The 12,507-nt window shown below is 41.4% G+C and overlaps 1 protein-coding gene across 1 annotated transcript in view; it reads right to left on the minus strand.

The window, feature by feature from the left end:
- The window catches only part of PLGRKT (plasminogen receptor with a C-terminal lysine), a 78,251-nt gene extending 66,175 nt beyond the window's left edge, over positions 1–12,076 (minus strand). The window contains exons 1-3 of the mRNA XM_010365082.2: positions 11,888–12,076; positions 10,675–10,799; positions 8,860–8,946 (exon numbers count right to left, since the gene is read on the minus strand). Coding sequence (XP_010363384.1) covers positions 8,860–8,940 — 81 coding nt within the window. The 5' untranslated portion in view covers positions 8,941–8,946; positions 10,675–10,799; positions 11,888–12,076. The remainder of the gene's footprint in view (positions 1–8,859; positions 8,947–10,674; positions 10,800–11,887) is intronic.
- Between the last annotated feature and the right edge of the window lie 431 nt (positions 12,077–12,507).

Below are 12,507 nucleotides of genomic sequence, written 5' to 3' on the forward strand. Positions count from 1 at the left end.
TTTTGCTTTAATTACTGACTTTGCTGAGTGCTTACATGGGGCAGATGCTGTGTGCTAAATTCTTATTATGTGAGACATCTCACTTAATCCTCAGAGTAACTCTACAAAGTATCATAATCCTTATTATTAAACCATATACTCACATGTGGGAAATGAGACACAGGCAGGCTAAAGCAACGTGCCTACAATCAAGAATTAAGTGGGTCTTATCCAAGGGACATAGGAATCAACTTGAAAGAACTTCCATTAGCCAAAGATAGGATAACTTGAGCAAGAAGAATAACGACTACAACTGATTAAAGAGTTCATAGTCATAATATACAAATAAACAACAATTATTTGGTCACCTTTGGAGACTTCTAGAGTATCAATTCACTATTCTGAAATTGCTAAATAAAAGGCCAGAATCAAGCATTTATTTTTGTTTCCTGTACAAACTACATTTCAGGATAACCAAGTAGGAAGAGAAAGTTCTTAATAAATTTCCAGACAACAAATGTCAAAGGAATGAGAGAATATTGTTAAACTGCCATTTTTTTCAAGCCATAATGAGTCACAGATGTAAGCAATGATCATGAGTGGATGGTAAGGCCAGTCAATCACAGGTATATGATGGGGAACTTTATAATGGGTAGATGAGGTTGATATGACTAAAGGAAAGACAACCAGCCCTCATGAGCTTTATGATGTGATGTATTAGGAAGTACACAGTGCTACCTAGAAAAGATTCTTGCTAAAAGAACTGAACCTGAGTCTCATCAAACCTCTAGGTTTACCACTTCATAGGAAGAATGAAGTATAGAAGAATATGTTAAAAAATACCATGAGGAGGCAATCAGCCAAATACAAACTGCAGGACGTTCCATAAAACAGATGAGCTGGTTTCTTCAACTAATAAATGGTACGACAAGTAGGAAGGAAGGGATATTCTCACAATCTGAGAAAGACTTAGGAGTCATAATAATCAAGTATAGTATGAAAACTTTGCTTGGATCCCTATTTCTTTCTTTCTTTTTTTTTTTTTTTTTTTGAGATGGAGTCTCGCTCTGCAGCCCAGGCTGGAGTGCAGGGGCCGGATCTCAGCTCATTGCAAGCTCCGCCTTCCAGGTTTACGCCATTCTCCTGCCTCAGCCTCCCGAGTAGCTGGGACTACAGGCGCCCGCCACCTCGCCCAGCTAGTTTTTTGTATTTTTTTTTAGTAGAGACGGGATTTCACCGTGTTAGCCAGGATGGTCTCGATCTCCTGACCTCGTGATCCACCCGTCTCGGCCTCCCAATGTGCTGCGATTACAGCCACTGCGCCCTGCCCTTGGATCCCTATTTCAAACCCAACTGTAAAAGACACTTGTGAAGCAACTGAAATTAGGTTGCATATGATAGGAAGAAATTATTGCTAAGTTAGTTAAATATGGTTATATCCATATCTGTTACAGATTCATACAGAAATATTTACAGGTAAATTGAAATTTGCCTTAAAGTATATTCCAACAAAAAGGGGCAAAAAGGCAAAGGAAGATGGAATAGAAGAAATAAGATTACCAAAATGTTGGTTTTAAAGTTTTTTTAAAAGTTTTCCTCTCCTCTACATGCACTTTAGCAAGTTAGATTTGCTGGTGGGTCTTAGTATTTCTTTCTAAATTGATGAAATTATATCTTCAGTTAATTTTTTTCAAAACACCTGGCTGACTTATTTTCTTAATATTTGCATGTTTAAAATTTTCTTTTTATCAGCATGCATGTATAATTTACCTAAAATTTTGGGGGTTTTCTCTCAAAATTCTGAAGATATGGCTCCATAGTCTTCTGGCACTTAGAAGACATTTGAAGCCAGACCAATTTTGGTTCACAAAACACTCTAGAATTCTCAGTTCTTAACACAATATTGAAACTGGTTGTTATCACTACCACAGCACTACCCTGTTCAAGAGCTGAGTTCCTTGAAAGAGGGGATTGTGCTGTTTTACCAAAGTATCTCTAGCTCCTAATTCAACTGGCATATGATAGACACTCCATAAAGTGTATTAAATGTGTAAGTGAATGTTGCAGTGCCAAAGGAATACCTCCCAGTATGTGTCTGGAAGTATGTTTCTTCTTATAATTATATTTGGAACATACTATATCTTTTACCTGCATAGTAAGATTTCACAGAAAACTAAGGGAGTCTATATACATTCTTCCTTCATTTTATCCTTATGTACACTCAGGCCTTTACAGACTTGTTTCTTCCCTCATACTCTACTGACATGGTTCCTCCCAGGCACTGACCTTTTTTTAAAGGCCTTTGACTTCTCTGTAGCATTTGACACCATTGAAAACACCTTCTTTCTTCTTGAAACACTCTATGAACAGACTGCCAAGCCCCAGATACCTCAACAACAGCTCATTAAGAAATTCAGATGGGAAATTTCTTTTTTATTATTTTTCTTTTTCTTGAGACAAGGTCTTTCTCTGTCACCCAGGTTGCAGTGTAGTGGCATAATCACAGCTCACTGCAACCTTGACCCCCCAGGCTCAAGCAATCCTCCCACCTCAGACTCCTGAGTAGCTGGAACTATAGGCACACATCACATTGCCCAGCTAATATATAATAATCTATAATACATATAAAATATATGTAATATGTTACACATATAAAATATATGTAATATATGTTGCATATACCACAATATATGTAACATGTAATATGTGTAATACATGATATATGCAATATGTAATTATATAATATATGTAATATACGGTATATATCATGTGTTATATATTACATATATTAGCTGGGCAATGTGATGGGTGCCTATAGTATTATATGTAACACATATTATTATATATGATATATTTTATATTTTGTATACATATATATAGAGACACAGAGTGGAGAGAGAGAGAGAGAAAGAAGAGATGGGGTTTCGTCATGTTGCCCAGGCTGGTCGCAAACTCCTGGGCTTAAGCGATCTTCCTCCTAAGTGGCACGAGCCACTACGCCTGACTAATCTTTCTTCTTGTTTTGTAGAGATGGGGTTTCACCGCGTTGATCAGGATTATAGGCATGAGCTACCCCACCCAGCCTATACATATTAATATTAAATAACTATATTTTTTGGTTCATAGCTATGCCTCATTTTCTTAACACCAAAGTCTAACAATAGACATAAAGGTCAAAGTCTAGATCTCACGTATTTTTTTTAAATCTTTAGTTTGCTGCTTGAACACAATAAACAACAAATAAACATCTGTTTACTACCCAACTAATCTTTACATTGATCATAACTGCTTTGCCTACATAGCACTGTAGCATAGCATGGACCTATAGAATATGTTCTTCCCTTATTCTCAAAATGCTTTTCCAGCCACTCAGGTGATATAATATTAGTTTAGGTGTGCCACCTAGTGGTATTTTAAGGAAGTATTTAAAAGGAATGCTAGTTTACCACTCATCCACCATCCAAACACAGGCTAGAAAGAAATTGAAGTTTGTTGATAATCTGAAAATACCATTATAACTAGTAGCATGAATCCTCTCCATCACAATTTGAAGCAAAGTTGTTAGCTAAAAAAAAGAAAACCTTTTGATTTGAGGCCTTTTACAAATTTGATTAACCAGACTCCAGTGATTAATTTCATTTCCTGATTGGCTATTAATTGAAAACTTGTTTGGTTTCTATCTCCAATATAAATTATATTAAATCACTGACAATCACCAATTATAATTATGTAACATCACAGAAAAAGAAGGGAAAAAATGGTTCTCACCCCAGGCCATGCATTACAGTCACCTGAAGAGATTAAAATAACAACTCTGTGAAGGTCTGAGGTGGGACCCAAACATTCAGAAGGCCCTGGATGAATCAAATGTGCAGCCAGGATTGGGAGCCTGGCCAGTGGTATAAGAGATGGGGTTGAATCATGAGTGGTCTTTTCCCCCACAAGAAAAAAAAACAGTAACACAAAATTATTGAGTTGTGATTTATCTTTTTTTATAATCAAAAAATATAGAACTAAAGAAACTCCAGTGGGGTAAGATTTTAGTTATTAGGCTTTACTTTAATAAACGTTTTGCTTTATTTCTTCTATTTATCCTTTTCATGGAGGTGCCATTAAATTTTAAAATAGCCACAAGCCTAAATCACAGGCTAAATATGTCATTTGGACATGGTATTTTAACCAGAATTTTTTTTAAAACTTCACCTTTGAGGACCCTAAAAAAAGATCATCTTCTAGCCCAGTAGTCAAGTCCATTTGATTTCCAGGATCCTTTTCAACCCTAGAGACTACTGGGACATGAGGTCAATTCCAGCCCAGCCTTAGCTATTTGGATTCACTCAACACATAGGGAGGAGAACCCCCAGGGAGCTTCAGGAATATTATCATAACAGAATTCTTAAGTTTAGTGGGAGATTCGCTGGTGTTCATCTTATACTCCATAACTTACATTTGATATAAATATATTCTGTGGTAAATATCAAATATTTCATACTCTTAAAAAGGGAAAGAACAGCTCTACACCCTAGAATGATGCTAGAAGTTTAATTCCTTTAGGTAGGACACATTCAAGGAGCAACCTGATCTTCCGAAACTGCTGTAGATGAAGATGTTTCTCTCTAGGCTGCCCCAGGTAGGATCAGAACTCAAGTATCTCTAGAGTTAGAACACTGGTTCAACCATGTTGGTCTATATTCCCCTGTTCATCCTTTCTTGAAATTAAGAAATAAATAATAAAGTGTATCTTGATCAACAAGAAAAACCTAGTCACCTTAAGCAACACACGGGAGAATCAGTCCACCATGGGCCACGTCTTCCTGCACCATCTTGTTGGGTAGGATGAGGTCACAGGCCCTGACTGCTCTTTAGCTGGGTCATTTCCCAGAGTTGCATTTGCAGTAAACAACCTTGAGGGATGAGGTACCATCTCCTTCCAGTCAGAGCAGACTTGCTCATCACTCATGATGAAAGTGATAGAGTCCACAAGCTCAATGTTCCTCAGCTATGTCACAAACCCAAAGAATCCATCACAGCATCCAACGAGGCTCTCCTTCATCTCCTCTATGGGACTTGGGAGTGTGTGCTGCTTTCCGTGCTACAAGCAATAAAGTCTTCCGCCAGCATCCAAGAAATAATAACAGGCTAATTTATTACAGCGGTCCCCTCTTATCCACAGTTTCATTTTTCACAGTTTGAGTTACCCATGGTCAACCTCAGTCTGAAAATATTAAATGGAAAATTTCAGAAATAAACAATTCATAATTTTTAAATTGTCCATCATTCTGAGTAATGTGATAAAATCTCCCACCATTCCAGCTGGGACATGAATCATCCCCTTGTCTAGTGTAGCCAAGCTGTACACACTACCTGCCTGTTAGTTACCTAGTAGCCATCACAGTTATCAGATCAGCTGTCACAATATCACAGTGGCTAGTGTTCAGGTAACCCTTGTTTTACTTAACCATAGCCCCAAAGTGCAAGAGTAGTGATGCTGGCAATTTGGATATACCAAAGAGAAGCAATAAAGTGCTTCCTTTAAGTGAAAGAGTGAAAGGTCTCAATAAGAAAGAAAAAATCATATGCCAAGGTTGTTAAGATCTACAGTACAATAAGGTATTTTGAGAAGAAGAGAACATACACAAAACTTATAGTATATTGTTATAGTTATTCTATTTTTATTATTAATTATTGTTAATCTCTTACTATGGCTAATTTATAAATTAAACTTTATCACAGGTATGTATGTACTGGGAAAACCATAGTATACATAGACTTCAGTACTATCCATGATTTCAGGTATCCACTGGGGATCTTGGACCATATCCCCCACAGATAAGGAGGACTACTGTTGTTTGCAAGTAGCATAAAATCCCAGACATTTTACATGCCCTAATAGTTTCGGTGGCCAATGTGAGATGCTCATATAGATATCTGACTTTCTGGAAAAGGAGGGACAAGGGCCCTGGTTGGCTGTATTAGAGGACATGAGAAAATTCCCGGAGATCTGGTAGTAAATGATCTTGCCTAGATAGTGATGAGGATGGGAAAGTGGAATAAGGGTTCCTCACTGTCCTATGTGTTAAATGTGGTTGAACAAAAGGTAGGGTTGAAACAAGGTGTCCTAATGGTGCTTTGGCTGTGTCATGCTCCCTTCTGGGGTGGGAGAAGGGAGGATGTTATCAAGACAATGGGGCAGTAAGTCCCATGCTCCAGCCAAACAACAAGGCAACATGGCTACGGCTGCTGAATCTAGGGGTCCCCAAAGCTGAAATAAATGGTGTCAGCAATGAGGGTAGGGAACTGTGGGTAGACTAAAAGCATCAGAAACTTGTTTATTGAGCCCAGTGGCAGGAGGCCACTTGAAACTGAAAGTAAATACAAAGCCTTGCTTACTGGCACTGAGCTGCTATCTCCCTCCAGTCCCCTATTCCTCCCCTGCCTCTCCTCCAACTTCTGCTGCTTTAGGGAAGTACGCTAGGGAACTTCAGGGAAGGGAGGGACTCAAACTTTTATGGCTTTGTTGGACTGGACACAGGTGCCAAAGTCTACTTGGTCTCAGGGAAGGCAAGTATGCTAAGCACTGGGGTGGCCCAGCGCTCCAAAGACTGCAAGGCTGTGCAGTGGCACCAGCAAAGGCTGAAATAATGATGGCTCTGAGTGGCAGTTCTCTCCAGAGGCCAGAGAACAAAGGAGAGGAAGCAGCACCCATTCTGGGACAAGGAGCCAAAGGACAAAAAGCCCTTACTACCCCTTTCCCCTAGCTGAAGACAGCATAATCTCTTGAAACTATTACAACCACCCTTGAAGTAACTATGTTAAACTCTTTGGTCTCTGTTCTTTTATTGTTATTGTTTTGGTTTTTTGAGATAGGGTCTCGCTCTGTCACCCAGGCTGGAGTACAGTGGCATGACCACGGCTCACTGCAGCCTTGACCTTCCTGGGCTCAAGCAATCCTCCCACCTCAGTGTCCTGTGTAGCTGGGACTGTAGTTGTGTAACACCATGACTGGTTAATTTTTTTAATTTTTTAAATGGAAATGGAGTCTCACTATGTTGCCCAGGGTGGTCTTGAATTCTTGGGCTCCAGCAATCTTCCTGCCTTGGTCTCCCAGTGTGCTGGGATTACAGGTGTCAGTCATCATGCTTGGCCACATGTGTGTTGTGACTAGGCGGGGGAAAGTAACTGAATTCAACTGATAGAGTGTGAGCAAACTTCACAGTGAGTAAAAAAAATTAAAGGGACCTTTAGCCAATTCAAGATACTGTGATGCGTGTCAACACTCTCCCTCCCCACTACATACAAATGTACAATGACATTGATGTATTACGTGCTTGTATTATAAAACTCACAGTGACCAAAACGGACTCCCCAGTCAGGGATTCCCAGACCCCTTCCAGGTGGTCTAACAGAAACAGAATCCCAGGGAGAAAAAGAAAATCCCTATCAAGCTCCAGAGAGGCCACTGCCCAATACAGCAGCACCACCTGCTGGGCACAGGCGCCAAATACATCCTATATTAGTTTGCTGGGGCTGCCATAACAAAGGACCACAAACTGAACGGCTTAAGCAACAGGAATATATTGTCTCTGTTCTGAAGGGGAAAAATATAAAATCAAGGTGTCTGCAAGGTTTGTTCCTTACTAAGGCTGTGAGAGAAGCATCTGTTCCAAGCTCCTTCCTTGGCTTGTAAACAGCTGTCTTCATATTCACATTGCATGCCCCAGTATGAATAGTCCACTATGAATTGTATGGTCTTGTGTCCAAATTTCTTCTTCTCATAAAGCCATCAGTCACACTGAATTAGGGCCCATTCTAACCACCTCATTTTAACTTGATTACCTCTGTAAAGACCCTATCTCCAAACAAGATCACGTTCTGAAGTACTAGAGGTTAAGGCTTCAACATATAAATTTGGAGAGGGGTGACACATTTCAACCCATAACACACCCCTTTCAAAAATGGGAAGCAATCATTGGTCTGCTGCTGAGCTCTTCTTAAAAATGAACTCCTGACCCATGGAGGCTTGTAACTCCCAGGTCTGACATCTCCATTTGGGACGGGTCAACCAGGACACAACAACTACGAGGAAAGTAGCTCCGACCCTCTCCCCCTGCCACAACCCACCCTTTGCTCATGGCCCACTGTAAAAGCAGTAGATTCTCTAACCTCAATGCTGCTCAACTGTGACACAAATCCACTGAGTGCATAGCACTCATTTCGCCCATGCCCATCTTTGTCACCTCGGTGAGTTTTGGAGGACATGGGGAATTAACACCACCACACTCATGCTGCTTGCTGTGCTGTGAGTAATAAAGTCCTCTGACTCTGATGTCGGTGTCTCCAGTCTTCTGTAATAGGCTAACTTGTTAGCCTGCAAGTAGGGTAAAATCCCAGACCCTTCACAGACCCTGACTTCATGGGGACCAACATACAAGTAAAAACCCTGTAGTTTCCAAAGGTCTTTGACAAGGACATGCTAAGCACTGGACACCTGGCTGATTTGTAAACCTAATACTTGGTCTCCCCTTGGTCACTGCTCTGTTACAATAATTCAGTTGTCCATTCTTTCAATTGCATAATCCAGGATAATCTCCCCATCTCAAACATCATCTTTGGGGGCAGGGGGCATTATTCTATGTACCACATACTCTAAGCAGTTATCTCTTCCTACAGAATGGAAATTTTTACACAAATTTATCTGGATTGGAGATTTAAACTAGCCCATTCACCAAATAATTAGTAATCCATTTTATCTTGGTTTTGAGGATGCAGCCCCAAGAACATTTTATTTTTGGGGGTCAAAGAGAATGTAGGGCTGGAGCACATGTGGTAGAAACTTTAAACATTATAACAACATAATAGCTTAATTATTTTAAAACATACCTGAAGTCGAGCATTCATAAGCATGAACTCCTTTTGATTTTTCATGCTTTCATTCATAGATTTTGAAAATATAAACCCCATTTTGACCTAAAATGTAAAAAAAGCAAGGAGACTTATAATAATATACTACATGCATTCTTGTATGCTCCACTTTGAGTTACACTGGGCTTTTGACAAAGTAAAAAAAAAAAAAAAGTAAACTTTCTGACCTAGGAACACAGTGTGGATTCTAGTCCTTGCTCCTAACTAGCTGTCTGACCTCAGGCATATTTAACAATTCTGGCCATCATTTTACTCACCTAACACCAACTGATTGAACTAGATAATTTCCAAAATCGTATCCCTGCACTATAAGTATATGACTGTTTCCTGATTTTTCTTCCCACCATAAATCTTGAAGACCTGAATTCTTGAAGAAAAAAACAACTCTCTTTTTTTGTGAGTGGCCGGGTGGATACCATCCATCTTCTTACCTCTGTACAATTAGGCAACAGAACATTTGCATCTGAGGAGGGGTGATTAAGAAGATGCCTTGTGCATCTTGAGAACATATTTCTTTGTGCTCTTGCATTTGCGTTTTAAGAAGATTGAGCTGTCTCAAGGTCAGATCAGTTATTCTTCCTGTCATCCCACCACAATCCCTGTCCCTCTCCTACATGCCCCTTATTTCCATCCACCCACTGCTGACTGCCTTAGCCATCCTCCTCCAGCTTCACTCTCATTCTCTCCAAGATAGTATGTACTAAAGTTCTCAAAAATGGAAAAACATACGGATACTTAAATGTCCTGGAAAATGTACTTTTTAGATGAATGCACAGTAGTGTCTATCTTACGTAAGTTTTTAAGTGGGCCGTCAACTCTACGTGGGACAGAACTCCAATTTTTGTTTTCAGTCCAACTGGGTGGGTACAGAAGACCTTGAGTTAGTTGGTTGCATTTCAGAATATTGCAAAACTCAGGGGAAAGTTACAACTGCTCTACCCTTCTCAACAATGTTGCTGATACCTTTTCTCTTTAACAGGCTGTTGAGTAGGGTTGTGAACCTCAGGTAAGAATGGCCAGTCTTAATTCATTACAGCCAGGATTCACAAGTATTCTGTGGGAAGCCCTGCTAATGGGGTTCCAGGTGAGTGGGAACTGCAAGCAAGACTTCAGTGACTTCCTTGTATTCTGGCCAAGGATATACCCTGGAGTTTCAGGGCTGTGTGCCAGAGTTAACTTCAAAGCTGGGCACAGGATACCAAATCACTTACCAGGATGAAGAGGCACAATGCTGAACAGGCCTGAGGTGGTGAGATTTCCCTCCCCCTCTGCCACTGTGTCACTCCAGCACCCTGTGACCAGAGTTAGAGGTCACTCACTGACAGCAGGGCGATTTGGCAGTTATTTCCTTTCTCCAAACGCTAACAGTCCCATGTGACTCATCTCTAACAGCAGACCAGAACCTGCCTGAGGTTAGGAGCGAGATATTATCCATCTTGACAGTCTCCATCATGTCTACTTCCCCTAAATGTTTGCACAAAGCATGAGAGATATAAGAAAAACTGTGGCTCAGGCCACTTGCCATTACTTATTTTTCTTCTGAACATAGGAATGGATGACTAAATTTTTACACCTGCTGCAAACATTTATAAAAAAAAAAAACAACTGTACTCTAGTACTATTCCTCCACATACCCTGTATATCACAGAACTGTGTCCTTTAAAGTGCTCCTGTTTGTAAGGGGTTAGGATCTCCCCTGAAAAGAGAGAGAGAGTCCTCATGTCAATCATCTGGGAAAGAAACACTGTCTAGGAAGTTAGTATTTAGACTTACCTCTTTCTGGGCCTTGCTCTCTTGGGTCTGGACTTGTAGTCTGAATGTGTTACAGGACGCTCCCAGGTGGAAGGGTTAAAGGTGGAAGCCAAGCAGGAAGAAGAGCTTCCTTGTGGGAACCACACCTGAGAATAAATGCACCACACCTTGTAAATTTCACTGTGAAGTTCAGAATTTTCAACATCCTCTCCTTTCCCAACTTCCCCATTCCTGACAAAGTCATTTCCCAAAGTCTGGGAATATCCCCTAGGGTGTCCAGAACACTTTCAGCTATCTCCTTTTGCTCACAAAATATGTATCAGAAAATAAGCAAAAGTTGACCTTGCAATACAGACAACTTTGATTTCACTCACTTGTATAAGGTAAGTCTTTTAAAAACTAACACTTTTTACCATGGGTAAAAAATGTCTTGCTACTTTTACAATTTTAAATGTCACTGTGTCTCAGAGAGATGTTTTGCAAAGAATGCTGATTTCAATCCCTTTGCCTTCATTTTCCCTTTGATTCCTACTGATATGTTGGAAGGGGTCTTTAATGCTTCAGCCTTGCCTCTCAGGTGAACTATAGATTACTATGAGAAGGTGTATTTCTGGGGAGAAGTGGGGGCTGCAAGTTCCGGACAGCCTTTCTTCCAGTCACCCGTGAGTACCTGGATTTGATTTTACTTGGGGGGACAAAAAGGATTAACTGCATGAATTCTGTCATCGGGATTACTGCGCTGACTTATTTCCTGATCAGATGACACGTTGCCTGAATGTGTGATTGATCGTCTCACCACAATCATTTCAATAAATATTTGCATTCCATTCAAACTAGGCCACATCCCCCTGCAAATTCCAGTCCAGAGCCCACAGCTTCCGGAGGTTTTCTGTAATTAACACCGCCCTCGCTCCCTGAGGCCAATTACTGTAATTTAGGTATTCCCCGCAATGGTGTGCTGATTTCTGTTGAGACCACTCTGCCTGTTTTTCTCAACTCTATTTTAAAGCTGCGGAGAGATCCGGAGTCCACGCCAGGAGACAAGAACGCGCCCTAATGCAACGAGGTTGGCAATACCTATCAGCACCAGGGGCAGTGCGAGAGCCAAGGGCAGGCGCTCACGAGGAAAGGGCGCCCAGCGCGGCCTGGCAAGCTCGTAGCCCAGGAGATCGCGCTGACTGACATGGCCGGAGTGACCTTTCTCCCCACCCGCCTGCGGCCGGTGTTCACTCACTGGGCGGCACTGGTTCCGGGACCAGGCGACCGGTGCAGAGGCCTCCAGGCCCGGGCTCCTTTAGCCCGCGGTAGGGACCGGGCCTCACTCCGCCCAGCGTCGGGATTGGCGCCGAGCCACAGTAGATGACGCGCCTCAGCCAAATTCGCGCAGCCCTCGGCTTCTTTAAAGGGCCAGCACGTCCGCCAGAAGCAGGGTGTGTCCTTCCGGGCCAGGCTCAGTGTTACCGGAGGTGGAAGGGGAAGGTCAAAAGAGGCAAATTCAAAACCGCGGCGACTCAGCTGCCGGATTTTTGAGATAAGGCAGAGGAAGCGAAGTGGAATTCTCAATTAAAGGCCTCTGTCCCCTCATCTGTTAAATTGCCACTCTTAAAGAGCATAAAGACAGAAACGAAAAAGAACAGAATTGACCGAAATTACCCATTCTCTTTTGAACAGAGCCGTCTTTCTCCCCTGCTGCTGAGAGATGTCAATCTTGTCTCAACCTAACCAGCAATTTCCATCTTGAATAAGCCAAGTCTCTCTCCCAGCCTGAGAGAATACTTGAATCGTTGGCACTCTGTTCTTTGCTACCAAATGGCTTGGAAAAATAGCATGAACGTGACCAGTCTCTGGCCTTCA

The sequence above is a fragment of the Rhinopithecus roxellana genome, chromosome 16 (assembly GCF_007565055.1).
Source record: "Rhinopithecus roxellana isolate Shanxi Qingling chromosome 16, ASM756505v1, whole genome shotgun sequence".
NCBI lineage: Eukaryota > Metazoa > Chordata > Mammalia > Primates > Cercopithecidae > Rhinopithecus > Rhinopithecus roxellana.